Source organism: Triticum aestivum, chromosome 3D, assembly GCF_018294505.1.
Source record: "Triticum aestivum cultivar Chinese Spring chromosome 3D, IWGSC CS RefSeq v2.1, whole genome shotgun sequence".
NCBI lineage: Eukaryota > Viridiplantae > Streptophyta > Magnoliopsida > Poales > Poaceae > Triticum > Triticum aestivum.
In genome coordinates this window covers 576238742-576256097 of record NC_057802.1, presented here as the reverse complement: position 1 = coordinate 576256097, position 17356 = coordinate 576238742, and the positions used below count along the sequence as shown (strand labels likewise).

Sequence of the window (17356 nt, the reverse complement as noted above, 5' to 3'; positions counted from 1 at the left end):
TTTTTTTCGTTGGTTAATCTTGGTAGGTCTTTTTTCGTTGGTTAACCTTCGTAGGTCTATTTTTTGGTACGTGGATGGGTGCGGGTTGGGGCCACAGGAGGAGGTTTTTTCGATTTCTGGTGGATAAGTCAGAGGTGGGAGGAGGTACCAAAAAACCATGAAAGGTGGGACTAAAAAAAACCTGAAAGCGAGACTACCAACTGCTCCATTAGGAGTAGATATATATATATATGTATGATCGGTTCTACGAGAAAATCTATTTATATATATGCATAACGTGTACAATATGTAGTATCGTAAAATACCAGCAAATAAAAAAGAATTAAATGGAAAACACAAAATTAATGAAAAAAATAAAAATTAAAACCAAAACCCTCCCAAACATTTAGTACCAGTTGGTGCTACCAACCGGTACTAATGGTCTACCAGCACCCGGGCCTGGCTCGTGCCACGTGGTGGCACTTTAGCGCCGGTTCGTGCCGAACTGGTAGCAAAGGGGGGCCTTTAGTCTCCACTCTTTAGTGCCGGTTGTAGAACCGGCACTAAAGGCCCTTACGAACCGGCGCTAAAGCCCGGTTTTGCACTAGTGCTATCCAATGAATGATGAGAATATAAATGTGATTGCTCTTTATTTCGCCTTGGAGCTTGTGCAAAGGTTGTTGGTTAATCTACATACAACTTTGCTCTCTCTTCATATTTATTATATGCCACATCATCGCTATGTTTTAAGTGGCAAATTTGCCAGTACCTATCTTACAACTATTGAAAATGCTCTAATATTCATTCTAGTGCAGACCTATCATTTAAATGAGTTGGAGCATGTTGCCCAATAAAATATGAGGCCATTGGTTGCTGGACCATTCTAGGCCGGCACCATGTCCAAGCAAAGCAAGGGGGCGGCTCCATTTCCATACGTAACCGGTCCCAGGCTTGAAAATCCGTTTCCGCTTGTGTAAGACGCATACGCTGTGAAAATACGGTCCACTCTGCCTCCCCCCTCCGGACTAGATCTGGCTTCCTGGAAGAGACAGCCAGCTTGAGCTCCCCTTCCGCACTAGCCGTCCACCTGAGACCCGGACCAGTGGCCGCCGCCATTGAGCTCCAGCCGGACCGATCCGCTCTTCAGGTTAGGCCTCGCCCGACTCATCATTTGCTCTGCTCCTCCCCAGGATCCACTCTGCTTCTGCTTTTGGTCAGAGGAGCAAGTTACTTTTTTCTTTAGAACGGGTAGAGGGACAAGTGCGTCAAGAAATCTCGGCTGTGGCCATCTCCGACGGTGGGCGACGGCCGGCTCTCATTCCTGACCCGACGACCATGCCCAAGACAGAGCAACAACCTCTTCCCTCTTGTTCTTGCTCTTGCAGTAATAAACATTTTTACCCTTTTCCATGTCTGGGCCCACACGTCATTTGTTTTAGGACGATTTTGCCCTCGGGCCGGTCGTTTCACCTGGTCTGGTTCGACCCAGCCTTGCGTGCTCCAATGAAACGACCAAACACAGAAGGCCGCCTTAGTCCAGGCCCATATTCGTTGTCGCTGATAGTTTTTCATTTTTTGAAATGTTCGATTCTTTTCTTTTTTGAGAAAACTGCGCATTGCGAATTTCTGAAAGTACATCCCTGATTTGCATTTCCCTTTTACGTCCAGTACAAATTAAAGATTGAAGTACGAATTTCTACTTCCCCACACTGACTAACTGGATTTGGTAATTTATTATTTTGTTGTTTTTGAGTTTACGCTTGCAAAACTAAAATGACATAATATCTATTTTCAAGTGCTAGCAGTAGCAGATATACTACTGAGAAGGATTCTTGCTACTTTTCAAGTGTGTCGTACTAAAAGCTTCTGATTGCTTCAGCAAAAAGGAAAATATGATGAAACTATTCTGTCCAACAGGTACGTGGTTCGAGACACTGGAAATCTAGATGGGGAGTATCATGAAACTATATTATGAGTGGGAAATCCAGGTGCTTGTGCTCCTTAGCTTCATGCTACAAATGTTCCTCTTCTTCGCTGGCAGCCTTCGGCGGCGTACCATCAACTCGTTTCTCAGGTTCTTCACATGGATAGCTTATCTGGGCGCGGACTTAGTGGCAGTTTACACCCTGGGCTATCTCTCACGCCATGAGGATGCGACCACCGGACTATCTTTCTTCTGGGCACCATTTCTTCTCATCCATCTTGGTGGACAGGACACCATTACTGCTCTCGCCATGGAGGACAACAAGTTGTGGTTGAGACATTTACTGACTCTGTTTATGCAAGTTGTCCTAGCTTTATATGTTTTCTGGAAGTCTATTGACAAACACGGCGTGGAGCTTCTAGTTTCAGATGTCTTTGTGTTTGCTGCTGGAATTATCAAGTATGGAGAAAGGGTATGGTCTCTCAAGTGTGGGAGCTTTGAAACCCTCGAGGGTTCCACTGGACAACAGTACAAGCAACAGGTGCCGGGAGAGGTTGCCGAGGATCCCTATTCTCACATTGTTTGCGCTGTCCTGCATCGTATGCCACGTGTCTTTCGAATCTTTACAGCACGATCAGGTGATAGCGGTAATGTTATCCAAGAAACCCCAAGCAATTGGGTGAAGCGGATGAGGCTCGAGCTTGGCATGATGTACGATGACCTGTATACTAAGTCCTGTGTGCTCAGAACAAGGAGTGGCATCATATTGCGATGCATCTCTCAGGTGTCTGTTCTGGTTGCCTTGGTGCTCTTCCTCACGAGCGACAAACGGAGGTACAATAGAGCCGACATTGCAATCACCTGGTCGCTCTTCGTAGGATGCTTTTTGTTGGAAGTATGTGCCATGTTTATTTTGATAATGTCACCATGGTCCTGGGCGTGGTTGAAGATGCGAAGGTGCAGCATGCTTGCAAAGTTGTCCTGGTTTCTCCTGTGCAGTGGCATTGGATGGCCGGAGAGGAAGCCATATCTAAATTCAATTGGGCAGTACAACTTCCACAGGTGGTTGGATGCAGGCAGCGACCAGCCAAGGTCATATGGTCGACGAGCAATGACCACAGTGATCAAAAGCTTGGTGAGTTTGGTTGGTGTCAAAGAGGATAAAATGTTGTTCTGGATGAGCAGGTTGTTAGACACCGAGCACGTGGAGGCAGATAAGGATACGATGGAGTGTGTTGTGAAGGGAATTACTGACTTCGATGCTGAGATCAACAGAGATCCCCGGCATTGGCCAAAACTTGGCGGCATAGTGCAAGAGCTACAAGACATTCGTGAAGATTTTGGTGGAAAGGTTGCCTTAGTGCATTTTATCACAGAGGCACACTTGAGAAAATATCCTCTTCATCCTCCTTCGGACATGGAGACAGACACAGGTACGAGCTGCATTGTCTTGGTGGAAGTATGTCGGAAACTATCCAACTACATGGCATACCTTTTGGTCACCCACCCTTCGATGCTGCCGCTCAATGACAGCGCCTTATATACGCTGGAGAAAATGGCACACTTGTTTCCACATCTTATAGATGAGCAGCAGGATTCTGAAGGTTTCTTCAACATCGAGCCAAGCATGGAAACACTGCAGGAGTTGGTAGACATATGGACGAAGCTGCTCATCTATGCGGCCACCAAGTCCCGGCCGGAGCTGCACGCGGCGCACTTGGCTAGAGGAGGGGAGCTTATCACCTTCGCCTGGCTGTTCTTGAGCCACAACTTTTTGGGAGATTCCGAGGTGATCAAGGTGCAGCTTACCAATGCCAATCAAAGAGGGACGATAGCATACGTCTTCGGAAATCCTGCACCAAGATAAGAGCATCAGATCCAACACAAGCCCTGCAGAGTGCAGACTCCTCCGTTCTTCATTCGATTTGATTTTATTCCTCTTCTGTTTGCGTCTGGAGTATCTCACGACACAAAACAGTACTGAAGTTTATACAGTATCGCAGCTGACATCTAGAGGTATGTGACATTTTTTTTTTTGCAGTAATGGCATCACTTCAAAACTGATGTATTTGAGTGAATAGGCAGTGCAAAAACATTCCTTTGTTGTGGTAGCATCATTTATACACTGCAGCTACAATTGGGATCCTTAGCTGTTACTGTACTAACTGAAGCCAGAAAAAGAACTTAATTTGTCCATGTGGGCAGAACAGGAACTGAGAAGCCAAAAAAAGACTACTGTGAGATCAGTCATAACATATTTGTATGGAGCAGTAGCTTTCAAGACTGCTTCTGATACTTCATAATTCACAAACTTATGACAGTGTGCTTCAACAAGCAACTCAGGCTCAAAGTTTATAACCCACCCTAACTAATTAACACGGCCGATGTGTGAAATGATCCCAAATAACGCCACCACTGTTCTTTCCAAATAGCGTCACATTCTGCTGTTCTGAGATCAACAGATTCCATAGTATGATCAAACATGGTAACTAAGGGTGTGTTTGGTTCAAGAACGAAGTGGAACGGAATGTCATGGTTCATTCCACGGAAATGGGTTGGTTCCGTTCCTATGTTTGGTTATGAGTATTAGAGATGGAATGGAATGGTTACGTTCTAGTGTTTGGTTCTGGAGCTCGAATGAAATGATTTTCTGCAACAGCATGAATAGTTACTCTTTGTATCATATCAGCAACAGAGTAGTCAAGTTGTGAGAAACATTTGAATTTTGTTTGCAACACCAACAATTTATAAATATACTCATGAATAAATCAAACATGAATCCACACTATTTTATACTCCGTATTTAACACAACACACAGTATATAGGTGAAAAATCATTACCCAGCAATTCAACATACGCATCAAGCAAAAAATCATGAAAAACTAGATGCTGCTTGCTGCTATACTAATTAAGCTCTCAGTTGAATCAATCCAACGTACGCACCAAGCAATTCCTATGCTGCTGCTCTCTGTTGCTGCTGCTATGGATGCTGCTCTCTGTTGCTGCTGCTCCGCTGCCTGCTAGCCACTTCTTGCCCCTGCTGCTGCTCTACTCCTCCACGGCCGCCGCTGCCGCAAGAAGGCAGGGAATCGATCCGCCGCAAGCTGCTGCTGCTGAGGAGCGCAACTTGAAATCCATCTGCCGCAAGCCACGGAGGGAGACGAGGGGTGAGCCTGGGATGGCCAGATCAGGGACCGGAGGTGGAGCAGTGCTGCAGATCGAGAGAGGAGGAGTTGGCCGGCAGGGAGGGAAGGAATCGGGGCGGGTCGGTGCGGCGCCGGCGCAGATCGAGGGAGTGATGAGAGACGAGTGGGAGGCGGCGCACCGGAGGAGAAGCGATAGGACCGGGAGTACGAGGAGAGAGCCTCCGCCGATTCGTCTGTTCCTACAAAGTAACAAAAAGTCTAAAACACTGAATTAGAGTAAGTAGCAGCATGGTATCATCCTCATGTCAGTATGCAGCTACTGACGCTGGCTGTGAAGCAGCCAGGAAGGCGTAACCGCAGTGACAAGGCGGAAGCGCAGGGCGGGAGGTTTGAATAGAAGTTGGGCTGTGATAGTCGTGTGGGCTGCGTGAGTGATTGGGCCGAGGCCCGCGATTGTAACGAGCGGATATATAAGCTCGAGTGGGGTGGCGTGTACGGGTATCGTGGAATTGAATTTGAATCTCATTCTCTGAGCCTCTCTCTCTCTCTCTCTCTCTCTCTCTCTCTCTCTCTCGCTCGCTCGCTCGCTCTCTCGCTCTCTCTCTCTCTCTCGCTCTCGCTCTCTCTCGCTCTCTCTCTCTCTCGTTGCGTCTGCATCTCTCTCAACCCCGGCTCCCCTTCTTCACCAAATCCGGCGGTCCTTCGTGGCCAGCAGAAAGGGCGTTACAATCTGGTATCAGAGCGACTGATCCGTGGCCCGCTTCCGCTTTCTCGAGAGCGTAATTCCGAGGCGACGGTCTTCGATCACCTTAGGGTTCGATCGGTGTAAACCCCGACCTGAGGTGGGTTGCTTCAGAGAGGAACGGCACGACGACGTTCAAACCCAGTGCCCAGACCAAATACCTCGAGCGCGGCATGGAGGCGTTCCAGGAGCGCATGCTGAAGGAATTTGCGGAGATCCGTGCGGAGCAGAGCAAATTGACGAAAGTGGCCGAAATCTGCGACCGATTGGAGGCGCTGGATGCGAAGCTGGAGGAGTAGTCTAAGCGGTTGGATCAGGTGCAAGTGAAGGTAAATCTCTCCTGTGATACTTTGGGGAAGGTGCAGCAAGAGCAAGTTCAGTCGATGAAGCAGAGCAATCAGGGCGCTGCGAGGGGAGGGGCTGTACCTCAAGTTCCCCCGCCTCCAGATGGGTTATTGGGAGCGGCTCCAACATCTCAGGGATCGACGGCAAGGACTCAGCATCGGGCACCCCAGGTACAGAACCACAACCCATATCCCAGTGTGGAACAGGAAGAACATGTGCAGTGTGAGGAAGCGACTGGAAAGAGAAATTGGATGCCCAAAATGGATTTTCCAAAATTTGATGGTACGGGAGCAAGGATCTGGATCGATCAGTGTGAGGCATTCTTCCAACTGTACAATATCCCTGACAGTTTCCGGGTGGCATCAGCATCTCTGAATCTGGTTGACAACGCTGCACATTGGTTTCAGTCAATGAGACAGAAGGGAGTGTGGCCGAATTGGGAGCAGTTTTGTGAGGCATTGCTGGCGGAATTTGATGTGAATGTGCATAGAGAGCTGCTGCAGTCCTTACTCAGGTTGAAACAGTGGGGCACCGTTGAGGAGTACAAGAGCAAATTTCAATAGTTGGTTTATAGCATCAGGTTGTATGAACCTCAATTGAGTGACACCCTGTTGGTCACAAGATTTATCATTTGTTTAAAGGAAGAGTTGCGAGCTGCGGTGGAAATGCAGTTGCCTGAATCTGTTCAGCAAGCTGCACTATATGCTCAAGTTCAGGAGAGGTTACTTCAGCAAAACAAGGGCAGTAAAACCAATTATGCAAAGAATTTCACAAGTAGACAGGACTCTAGAAGCAGTTTTGCACCTGGAGAGCTTTGGAAAGCTAAGCAACTTAAGGAGTATAGGAGAGCTAATGGCCTATGTTATGGTTGTGGGGAAAAGTACAACCCTGGTCATGTTTGCACACCTGCAACTGAGAAAGCTGCTCATCTGAAAGCAGTGGAAGATGTAAATACTCATGAGATCATCTCTGATGCAGTGTTGGATGCACTGTTGTATGATCAGCAGGAGGAGTGTGCTACTATTTCTGTTCAGGCCCTGTCAGGTGCAACTCATCCAAAAACTATACAGTTCAGAGCACTTATTGGAAATCAAGTAGTGTTGCTGTTGTTAGATTCTGGAAGTACACACACTTTTGTAGATCAGGCTATTTTGGAAAGGATCAAGTTATCATCAGAAAAATTGTCTGAACCTTTATCTGTCAAGGTGGCAAATGGTGATAAGCTACAGTGTACTGAATATGTTCCTAATGTAACTTGGTGGCTACAGGGACAGAACTTTACTAGTCCTATGAAGGTTTTGCAACTGGGCAGCTATGACATAATTTTGGGCATGGATTGGTTGGAAAAGTGGGGAGTGATGAAGTGTCATTGGGCAGAAAAATGGATTCAGTTTGATTATAATGGACAAGATGTGAAATTACAAGGAGTGTTGCCCAGTCAGAAACCAGAACTGAAGGAGATGCCTGTTGAACAGTTACTGAAATGGGACAAGGGCAATGATATTATGGCAGTGGCTTTAATTCATCCTGTATATGAGAAGGAAGACAAACAGGATTTTCCTGAACCTATTAAGGAACTGCTTCAACAATATACCGATGTTTTCAGTGATCCAAAGCCATTACCTCCTCGCAGATAGATTGATCATGCAATCAATTTGGTTCCTGGGGCTGTACCAGTGAACAGTAGACCTTATAGATATTCTCCCTTACAAAAGGATGAAATTGAAAGACAAGTGGATGAGATGTTAAAAGCAGGTCTCATTACACCCAGTTTGAGCCCTTTTGCCTCTCCAGTGTTACTTGTGAAAAAGAAGGATGGAACATGGAGGTTTTGTGTAGATTATAGAAAGTTCAATGCTTTGACAGTAAAAAGCAGATTTCCCTTGCCAGTCATTGATGAATTACTTGATGAATTGGCTGGAGCAAAATGGTTTTCTAAACTAGATTTGAGAGCTGGGTATCATTAAATTCGAATGATACCTGAAGATGAATATAAAATAGCATTCAAAACACATCATGGCCAATTCCAGTTCAGAGTTGTGCCCTTTGGATTAGCAACTGCTCCTGGCACTTTTCAGTGTAACATGAACTTTCTGTTTCCTGGTAGAAAAAAGGTTCTCTCATTTATGGATGACATCCTGGTGTTCAGCAAGACTTTGGAAGATCATCTCAAAGATTTGAGAGAAGTGCTAACTGTTCTAAGAGAAAATCAGTTCTATGTTAAGGAGTGCAAGTGTTCTTTTGGGCAGTAGAAATTGGAATATTTGGGACATGTGATCTCTGACAAGGGAGTGGCAACTGATCCATCAAAAACTGCTGCAATGTTGGATTGGCCTGTACCCAGCAATGTAACTGAGCTTAGAGGATTTCTGGGACTCACTGGATATTATAGAAAGTTTGTCCAAAACTATGGGATCATTGCAAAACCCTTGACACTGTTGTTGAAGAAACAGTCCTTTCTTTGGTCAGAAGAGGCACAGGCTGCTTTTGAACAATTAAAGCAAGTAATGGCCTCTACTCCAGTTCTAGCTCTACCTGATTTTGAAAAACAATTTTGTGTGGAAACTGATGCATGTGACTCAGGAGTGGGAGCTGTGCTTGCTCAAGAGGGACACCTTATGGCTTATTACAGCAAAGCTTTAGGCCAGAAGAATCAGAAACTGTCCATTTATGAAAAAGAGTTTCTGGCTGTTATGATGGCTATTGACAAGTGGAGATCTTACTTGTCCAGAGGCCCTTTTATGATTAAAACAGATCACCAGAGCTTGTGTCACTTGGGAGATCAAGTGTTAACTTCTGAACTGCAAAGAAAAGCAATGACAAAGCTAGTAGGGCTACAGTTCACAATTCAGTACAAAAAAGGGGTGGAAAACACTGTGGCAGATGCACTGTCTAGAGTGGCTCACTTGTTTCCAGTGCAGGCTATATCTACTTCACAACCAGTTTGGATTCAGGAGGTCTTAAATTCTTATTCTGTGGATCCTGTAGCTCAAGACGTGCTACAGAAGCTGGCACTGGATACAAAGGCCTGCCCTGGGTTTACTTTACAGGAGGGAATTCTGAAAAACAATGACAAAATCTGGATTGGAGCTAATGTGGGGTGACAAACCAGACTGATACAGGAATTTCACTCTACTCGTGTGGGAGGTCATTCTGGAATTCTTCCTACATATTTCAGAGTCAAACAGCTCTTCAGTTGGCAAGGTATGAAAACTGATGTGGAGAACTTTGTGAAACAGTGTGCTATATGCCAACAAGCAAAACATGAACTGTGCAAATATCCTGGATTGCTCCAACCTTTACCAATACCTAAAGGGCCATGGCAGTCTTTCAGCATGGATTTCATTGAAGGACTGCCCAAATCTGAGGGGTATAGCTCCATTTTGGTGGTGGTTGACAGGTTTACTAAAGTCAGTCACTTTATTCCTCTCAAACATCCCTTCACTGCTGCAGGAGTGGCAAAAGCATTTCTTTAGAATGTAGTGAGACTACATGGATTACCTCTGTCTATTGTATCTGACAGAGACAAGGTTTTTACCAGTTCTTTTTGGAAGGAGTTGTTTAGAGTGTGGGGCACTGAATTGCAAATGAGTACAGCATATCATCCACAAACCGATGGTCAGACCGAGCGGGTGAATCAGTGTCTCGAGATGTACTTAAGGTGTGCCGTACATGATTGTCCTGCCAAGTGGAAACAGTGGTTACCTCAAGCAGAATTCTGGTACAACTCCACGTTTCATTCCTCGTTAGGCGCTCTCCTTACAAAGCCCTGTATGGCCACGAGCAAACATTGGTCAGTTGGCAAACACAGCAAAATCTCTCAGTCCTAATGTTTCTGGGTGGATACTGGCTCAGACAGAACACACTGCTATTCTGAAAGAGCATTTGCATAGAGCTCAGGTCAAGTACAAGCACTATGCAGATAAGAACATATCACCAAGAGAGTTCATGGTGGGTGAACAAGTGTATCTGAAGTTGCAGTTGTATGCTCAATCGTCAGTGGTCAATCGACCATGTCCCAAATTGGCTCTGAAGTTTTTCGGCCCCTTTAAGATATTGGAAAAAGTGGGATTTGTAGCATACAAGTTGGAGCTACCAAAAGGCAGTCAAGTTCATCCAATTTTCCATGTTTCTCAGTTGAAGTCTCATGTACCAGATCACACGCCCGTGTTTACGGTTTTACCCAAACCTTTGGGTCTATCCGTGCTAGGGGTGACACCTGAAGAGATTCTAGATCGCCGGCTGGTGAAAAAGGGAAACGCGGCGCATTTGCAAGTTTTGATCAAGTGGTCGAACGTTCTAGTGGAGGCGCCGACATGGGAGGATTACGAGGTACTCAAGGTCAAGTTTCCAGATGCACCAGCATGGGGACACGCTGGTTCTCAAGGGGAGGGCAATGTCAGTATGCAGCTACTGACGCTGGCTGTGAAGCAGCCAGGAAGGCGTAACCGCAGTGACAAGGCGGAAGCATAGGGCGGGAGGTTTGAATAGAAGTTGGGCTGTGATAGTCGTGTGGGCTGCGTGAGTGATTGGGCCAAGGCCCGCGATTGTAACGAGCGGATATATAAGCTCGAGTGGGGTGGCGTGTACGGGTATCGTGGAATTGAATTTGAATCTCATTCTCTGAGCTTATCCCCTCTCTCTCTCTCTCTCTCTCTCTCTCTCTCTCTCTCTCTCTCGTTGCGTCTGCATCTCTCTCAACCCCGGCTCCCCTTCTTCACCAAATCCACCGGCGGTGAGCCCCAAATCCGGCGGTCCTTCGTGGCCAGCGGCAAGGGCGTTACACCTCACAAACTTGTTTCATTTTTCTCTATCCCAAGAAAAGCATCATCATGTCCCTGGCAATCACAAATAATTCTAAGACCATCATAGTACTCCAAATTACAGAACAGTTCTGCGACTTATGACTGGATCTTCGAAGTCATGTCATTATTAAGAGGAGCTTATAACATGATTGAATCTTTGTAGTCAGCTCATTACCAGGATAACTAAAGACATGATTTGTGATGGTGAGGGTATAGTGGCAGAGTTCATTTATCCAGAGCTGAGACGGAGCTCGCTAGTTAAGGCTACATTACAATTGGCTGTTAAGGAGGAAGAGGAGTGAGTACACATGAATGACAAGCAAATCAGTATTAGCAGCACAACCCCTCGGAGAAAAAGCAGAGGTTTAACACATCATTGGCAACTTAGGCATAGGGGCACATGTATTAATAACTCACTCCTGATAATCATGAAGGACTTGGGCATTTTATATCCTCCCCCCCTACACACACAAATGCAACATTGTGAATTTAGTGTTCACCTTGAGGCAACCAAATAAACACTTAATCTTAACCTAAATGTACACACCTATGTATCTAACCCCAAATATGTGAGAGAGACACAACCTAAAGAAACCAGAAGACTCACAAACGGAGCCTTGAGCACACATACATAACCCCACGCCAAAGAAGAGAGCCTAGAAGGGGAAGGAAGCATTAGCAACGCACATACCGGCGAGGGCACCCATGCCCAACTGCAGAATTAGGCGCGCCCAACCACATAATCGGCCACCAAGCGAGAGCTCACCTGCCATATTCTCACCAAGAATGGAGAACAATTGAGAATAGGCAGGAGCGAAGAGAGGGCAGTGGCAGCGGGAAACCGCCCCACGGAGTTGAACAATGAATAACCTCATCGGACGATTGTGTAAAGCAGCAGCAACAGACAAGAACCAAATAAATGTCCACCTTGCAGCCAGGCCCGCAGAGCAGCGACTCTACCAACCAAGGGAATAGGCTCCTCCATGAACCGACTAGGAAAAATCGATGCCACAAAGCGCATGCTAAGAGAAGGGGGGAGCACACAAGACGACCAAGATGCGTTTTGTGTTTCTTTTGACAGTCTAAGATCTACTTCATTTTATGGAAAACATATACTCCACTCTGTTCCTCGTTTTTCAGACTGATAGCATTTTTTTTTTTGAGACAAATTAGAACTGATAGCAGTTTATTCGAATCACAGCAACCGGGCTGGATCCCACGAGCTCACCGGACCGGCCCACGAGTCAACCGGACCAAAAGAGCAGAGCACCGGTCCGTCCATGTAACCGAGCCACCAACCCGACCGAAGAAGCACCGCAGCACCGACCGAGCCGCACCCGGACCCGATGTCGCTGGTCGCCTACGACGCCTCCTCCGACGAGGACGAAGCCGGCGAACCTCCCGCCGCCGCCGCCGCCCCCGCCGCCGCTCCGGCCCCTCCTCCCCGCCCCTCTCCCGACATCGGGCCGCAGCCGAGGCCTCCGTCGCCCTCGCCGTCCGCGCGCGCCACGCCCCGGCCTGCCGCCCCGCCGCCTGCCCCCAGCCAGTAAGCCCCCCGTGCCGCCTCTCTCTCTAGGATTTCGATTGTTCGGACGGGGATTGATAGGGGGTTGTCGATTTGGGCATTGCTTACCGGAGGCCGTGATTGCGCCTGCTGGATTTGGACTCAGATTTTGACTTGCTGATGTCGTGGGTGGGTGGCCACCGAGTAGAACTGTGTAGATGCGCTAGAGCTCGAGCTACATGATACCGAATCACCACGCCACAGTAGCCAACCATCTAGCAGCTCAAGTCAGGGTTGTACCTAGCTTGTATGTGCTGATGGAGGCTTTATCTGAACCATCTAGCAGCACAGTAGCGAACCATCGAGCAGGCACGCTCATGCTGCGTTCAGTTGCTCCGACTGGTGGGGATCTTGCAGCTTCAGAACCCAGAGGGAGCGTCCTGTGACGTTATAGAAAATTGCAACACCTCAGCGGAATTACTGATATATGATACCAGAAATTGTTTCTGTCAAGTGTTGGGTTCCTGTTATAACGATTCCTGCATATCCTGGTATGCAGGAAAACCTGCATATCCTGTGTTGGTTTGTCAGGGGGAAAATATATTTCATGGAGAGCTCATGGATGATGATTATAAAGGGAATTTCCTTCTTAAATTTCAAGAAACTGAATTGATAGTTTTATATAGTTCTGTTGGATATTGAGCACCCTTGAACTAAATGTTCTACTCCCTCCGTTCCTAAATATAGGTCTTTCTAGAGATTTCAGCAAGTGACTACATACGGAGCAAAATGAGTGAATCTACACTCTAAAATATGTCTATATACATCCGTATGTGGTGGTCCATTTGAAATCTCTAAAAAGACTTATATTTAGGAACGGAGGAAGTAATAGGTTGCAGCCATAAATGTATTTATGGTGTGCTTCCCTCACAATTAAATGGGCTGTTCTTACAACTTAATGTCGTAATATAACTTAATTTCTCAACCAGTGATTCACTGGACACATGCCTTTTGCGCTCCTCTTGTTGTACTGCCTGAACGTTAGTTGACAGAGGTCATGGTTTTAGTGTTTGACAAGCTGCAGTTGCTTGTTCACAGTTGCCCCTTGTGAGAATCATGTGCAGGATGTTTCCGTGTATGTGCAATTCTTTCTCTGTTTGAATGTGCACACACAGTTTGCTAATTATAACCTTGCAGGATTCATTTAGGCAGGCTGTTTGGCTTAACTTTCCTCTTAAGTCTTTTGATCTATGCCATTACATGTTCATACTTGATTCACAAAAAGTCTCAGCAACTTCCTAGCCATTTCATGTGTTCAAAGCTGAATTTGCTTTCAGCTGAAGTCTATGTCAAGTGTATTTGTATCTCCTTGCTGTATCTCATATTAATTGACTTGCATATATTTTGTAGGCATCTCTTTTTAGGTTCTGCTATGCTATCTGAGTTCTTAAGCTGGTATTCTGTGTTTTCTTGTCCAGGAATGTCTCCCTGCCCACACCATCATTTGACCTACCAGACATCGCAGATCTTTTTGATTCCCCCTCTCTCCCCAACAGAGGTTCTGCTGGTATGGTGGGAAGTTCATCAAGGAAAAGAGAATCAAATGGATCAGCTATTCAAGATCCACGTAGTAAATTTCCAAGGGCCCAGTCAGCTCAATCTCGTGGTGCCAGGAATGCTGCTGCGAGCACATTAGTTCCACCACAGCTTAGTGGAAGGTTAGTCCTGTTTTCATCTACTTAAAACGATGTTGCGACCTATGATCCTTGTTTCAAGTGAACTGTGTTTTGCCAATTTTCCTGAGAAAACTTCTTCCGCGTCATCTATTTCAGCATTTGGTGCCCCTGAATAATGTTTGCCCTTTTGGTTTTGCCAGGAGTAACGTTGTTACTGAAGATATGGGCAAACTATTTGTGGCAAGACGCAAAGATTAGCTCGAAGTACCACTTTATTAACCTCTACCTGGATCCAAATGACACATCTATTGGCTCTCATGGACAGACAGACATGCATTATTGACGGATGATGGCCGCTCAAGAGATTGGACATGCTCTTTCTATGACATCTGTTTGATGCCTGTTTCTTTAGTGTTCACCTGCAACAGCAGTACATGCTCTGTTGTAGCATGTAGGAGTACTTCTTTTAGGACAATCGGATATATCGATCTACTCTGCAAGGAGAACCTAGATGTGTTGTTTATCATTTGGTTAGTAGTAAGTCGATGGATTATCAAGAGAATGTAGCTTTCATTTGAAAAATATAGATGCATGCATGATTCATGAGTGCAGATTGATGTCAATCCCTTTCAATGGTCAGGTCAAACTCAATGTGTAATACTATAAATCACAAAATCTCTCAAACATATTACTCCAATGACACAATAGTTTACCAGAAATTTTCCGTGACTACGAAGAACACATCTATGACTACGAACAAGCAAGAACCTAGAGCGAAGGATTGACGACTTGGCCGGCGAACACCACGACGCCGGTGAGCTCCTCCTTGATCAAGAACATGAAGGGGTGGTCGGCGACGAAGTCCACCGGCCTGCTCCAGCCCGCCGAACAACTACCAAAAGATGCCAACGATGGCCGTCGCCGCGGCCGCTTCAGCCCCTTCGTCGTTCACCTCCACGAAGGACTCATGATAGACTTGCGACACGTAGAGCGGCAGCTTCGGCGGCTTCATGCGTTCCAAATCTAGCAACTCCGAGAAGTCGGCGGCGGTGCTGAACGCCAGGCACAGCCCGAGGCGCTGCAGCATCCGGCTCGCCTCCGTCTTGTTCGATATGGTGAACTTTGGCACCTTGAAGGCGCCCACGGCGACGGTGCTCCGCAGCGCCATGGAGTCCGCCTCGAGCTGCTCCGGGCTGGAGGCCAGCCTGTGCAGCATGGCCTGCAGCCCGTGGCGCTCGTTCGGGAGGTAGATGTACATGGCGAACCGCCGCCGGTGCTCGCCGCTGCCGCACGCGTAGAGGAGTTTCAGGACCTTGTAGTCGGGGCGGCAGGCGATGTACTGCCGCTCGCCGCTCGACATGAACGGCACGTGGACTTGGCCTCCGGCGGGATGCAGGTGGAAGGCGTCGTGCCGCGTGAGGCGGGCGTCGAACGTGCTCTCCCAGACGCCCTTGAAGTAGAGCGCGTTCCCGAGGATGGCCGCCGTGTCATACCCCACGGAGCCCTGAGGCAGGAATTCCTTGATCCGGCCCGCCGTCGCCGCCTCGAACCACTCGTTGATCTCGGGCCTCGCTTCCTCCGGCTGAAAGAAAGTTCGATCAAAAAACTCAGACGAGCTCATAATAAGGTGAGTCTAGAGGTCAGATAGAAGGCGAGTTACCATGGTTCTGAAGGATGCCTGCCGCGCTTGGGCGCGGTAGTGCTGGGCGACGACGCGGGCGTAGTCGGCCTTGAGGGGCGCCGCCGTGGCGTCGACCCATACGGCGTTGGCGAACTGCACCTTCGGCCCGCCGTCGCCGTCGCTGCTGTCGGCGAACACGTGCATGGCGATGTGCGAGGCGAGCAGCGCGTGGGCGCGGCCGCCGGCGGGGCCGAGGAGGGCGACGATCTCGTCGAGCGTGGCGCCGCGGGCGCCCGCGCCGAGGAGCGCCAGCGCGGCGTGGATGGAGAGCGGGGACACGGCGAGGTTCTTGCCGCCGGCGTCGGGCTCGGCGGCGAGGTGCTGGAGCACGCGCAGCCCGAAGGCGGTCTCGGACCGGACGGCTCCGCGAGCTCCATGGTGGGTTTGTCGTCGGTGGCGGCCTGGGGTTTGGGTTTTGTAGGAAGGGTGGCGCGTGTGTTTGACGGAGAGATTGCGCCGCGTCGCGTTCATTTGACGTACGTACCATACCTTGGCTGTAGTTTATTTTGACAGGATTGCTAAATCTCAATCGACTGAGACTTAACGAAGTCTCAGTTGATGCTATATCCGTTAGATCTTACATGTAGATCCGTGTAAAAATTTCTTTTAATTTTTTCTTTGTTCTTTTTTATACTACGTTTTATTTGTTGACTGAGATTTCGTTAAGTCTTAGTCGACTGAGATCTAGACACATCCTAATTTTGGTCCATGTCACACTAGGCAAGCTACTTTTACTGTCGTACCCGCTGCTTAATGGAAATAAGTAGGAGCCGAACTATGATTTGTTGCAATTACAACAAAGGTCTTCTTGCAGTGGTAACAAAAATCACGAGATGGAGATGTTTTTGCAACAAGGGTTTTATTGCAATGGCGTTGCTGGCCGCAAATCGAAGATGTTTTTGCAACAAGGGTCCTGTTGCAATTGTTGCAATGAGGGAATAGAGAGAATAAGAACACACTAGGATCGCATGGTGATCATCATTGATCGTACTACTCATAGCCCGGACGGTCTTTTCAAAAGATTAGCCTACCGACCTTGTAGCATGCCCCATAAATAAATGTTTGCGTTTGCTAATCATTAGGCACATGATTTTTTTCTGCCGATTTTGAGAAGGTGCTGAAGACCGGTCCACCGTGAGGTGTGACAACGACGAGGTTGCGCCAAGGTGGCGTGTGTGTTGGACAAGGCACAACGTGTTCATGCCACGCTCGTGTGCTTTTCCTTTTCGGCATGTTTAGTTCTTAAATGTTGAGATGAATCGAAATACCTTAATGTTGAGATTTTCTTTTCTACTAGACTTTAAGTGTATGGATTCAATAGATGGATAGCAAATGCTCTCACCAATCTGCCCTATTCTAAGCGTGACCTGACCTGCCCAGTATAGAAGATGGATTGCACCTGTTCTATTTTTCACGTAGCTCATAAGTATGTTAGTACTAGCTAGTAGCCAACCCACGGATACAGAAAGAGAGCAATGCAAATTGTGATGGGGCGAATGGTGTGAATGGGATGCATGTGGAAACAAATCATCTCCTAGAGCAAAGACCAACGT

At 47.4% G+C, this 17356-nt stretch overlaps 3 protein-coding genes across 3 annotated transcripts; 2 read left to right on the top strand and 1 right to left on the bottom strand.

Moving 5' to 3' along the window:
* Positions 1-938: 938 nt before the first annotated feature.
* On the top strand, positions 939-4339 carry LOC123080603 (uncharacterized). The gene is made up of 2 exons (XM_044503543.1): positions 939-1126; positions 1897-4339. Exon 2 carries the CDS (start codon positions 1926-1928, stop codon positions 3768-3770), a length of 1845 nt encoding a protein of 614 aa, XP_044359478.1. The 5' UTR covers positions 939-1126; positions 1897-1925; the 3' UTR covers positions 3771-4339.
* Positions 4340-12224: 7885 nt separating this feature from the next.
* Positions 12225-14733, top strand: LOC123075571 (vegetative cell wall protein gp1). The gene is made up of 3 exons (XM_044498142.1): positions 12225-12488; positions 13925-14164; positions 14323-14733. The coding sequence occupies exons 1-3, from the start codon at positions 12289-12291 to the stop codon at positions 14378-14380; spliced, it is 498 nt and encodes a 165-aa protein (XP_044354077.1). The 5' UTR covers positions 12225-12288; the 3' UTR covers positions 14381-14733.
* A 193-nt stretch (positions 14734-14926) lies between these two features.
* LOC123075570 (serpin-Z1-like) lies at positions 14927-16274 on the bottom strand. Its single transcript, XM_044498141.1, has 2 exons — positions 15783-16274; positions 14927-15704 (listed from the first exon to the last, which is right to left on the bottom strand). The coding sequence occupies exons 1-2, from the start codon at positions 16272-16274 to the stop codon at positions 15015-15017; spliced, it is 1182 nt and encodes a 393-aa protein (XP_044354076.1). The 3' UTR covers positions 14927-15014.
* Between the last annotated feature and the right edge of the window lie 1082 nt (positions 16275-17356).

Bases quoted from the DNA above. Each gene is read 5' to 3' on its own strand.
- LOC123075570 (XM_044498141.1), bottom strand. From the start codon at position 16,274: ATGAACGCGACGCGGCGCAATCTCTCCGTCAAACACACGCGCCACCCT. The intron at 15,705-15,782 runs GTAACTCGCCTT...ACTTTCTTTCAG, and splicing joins AGGCATCCTTCAGAACCATG to CCGGAGGAAGCGAGGCCCGA.
- LOC123080603 (XM_044503543.1), top strand. From the start codon at position 1,926: ATGGGGAGTATCATGAAACTATATTATGAGTGGGAAATCCAGGTGCTT.
- LOC123075571 (XM_044498142.1), top strand. From the start codon at position 12,289: ATGTCGCTGGTCGCCTACGACGCCTCCTCCGACGAGGACGAAGCCGGC. The intron at 12,489-13,924 runs GTAAGCCCCCCG...TTTCTTGTCCAG, and splicing joins CCGCCGCCTGCCCCCAGCCA to GAATGTCTCCCTGCCCACAC. The intron at 14,165-14,322 runs GTTAGTCCTGTT...TGGTTTTGCCAG, and splicing joins CCACCACAGCTTAGTGGAAG to GAGTAACGTTGTTACTGAAG.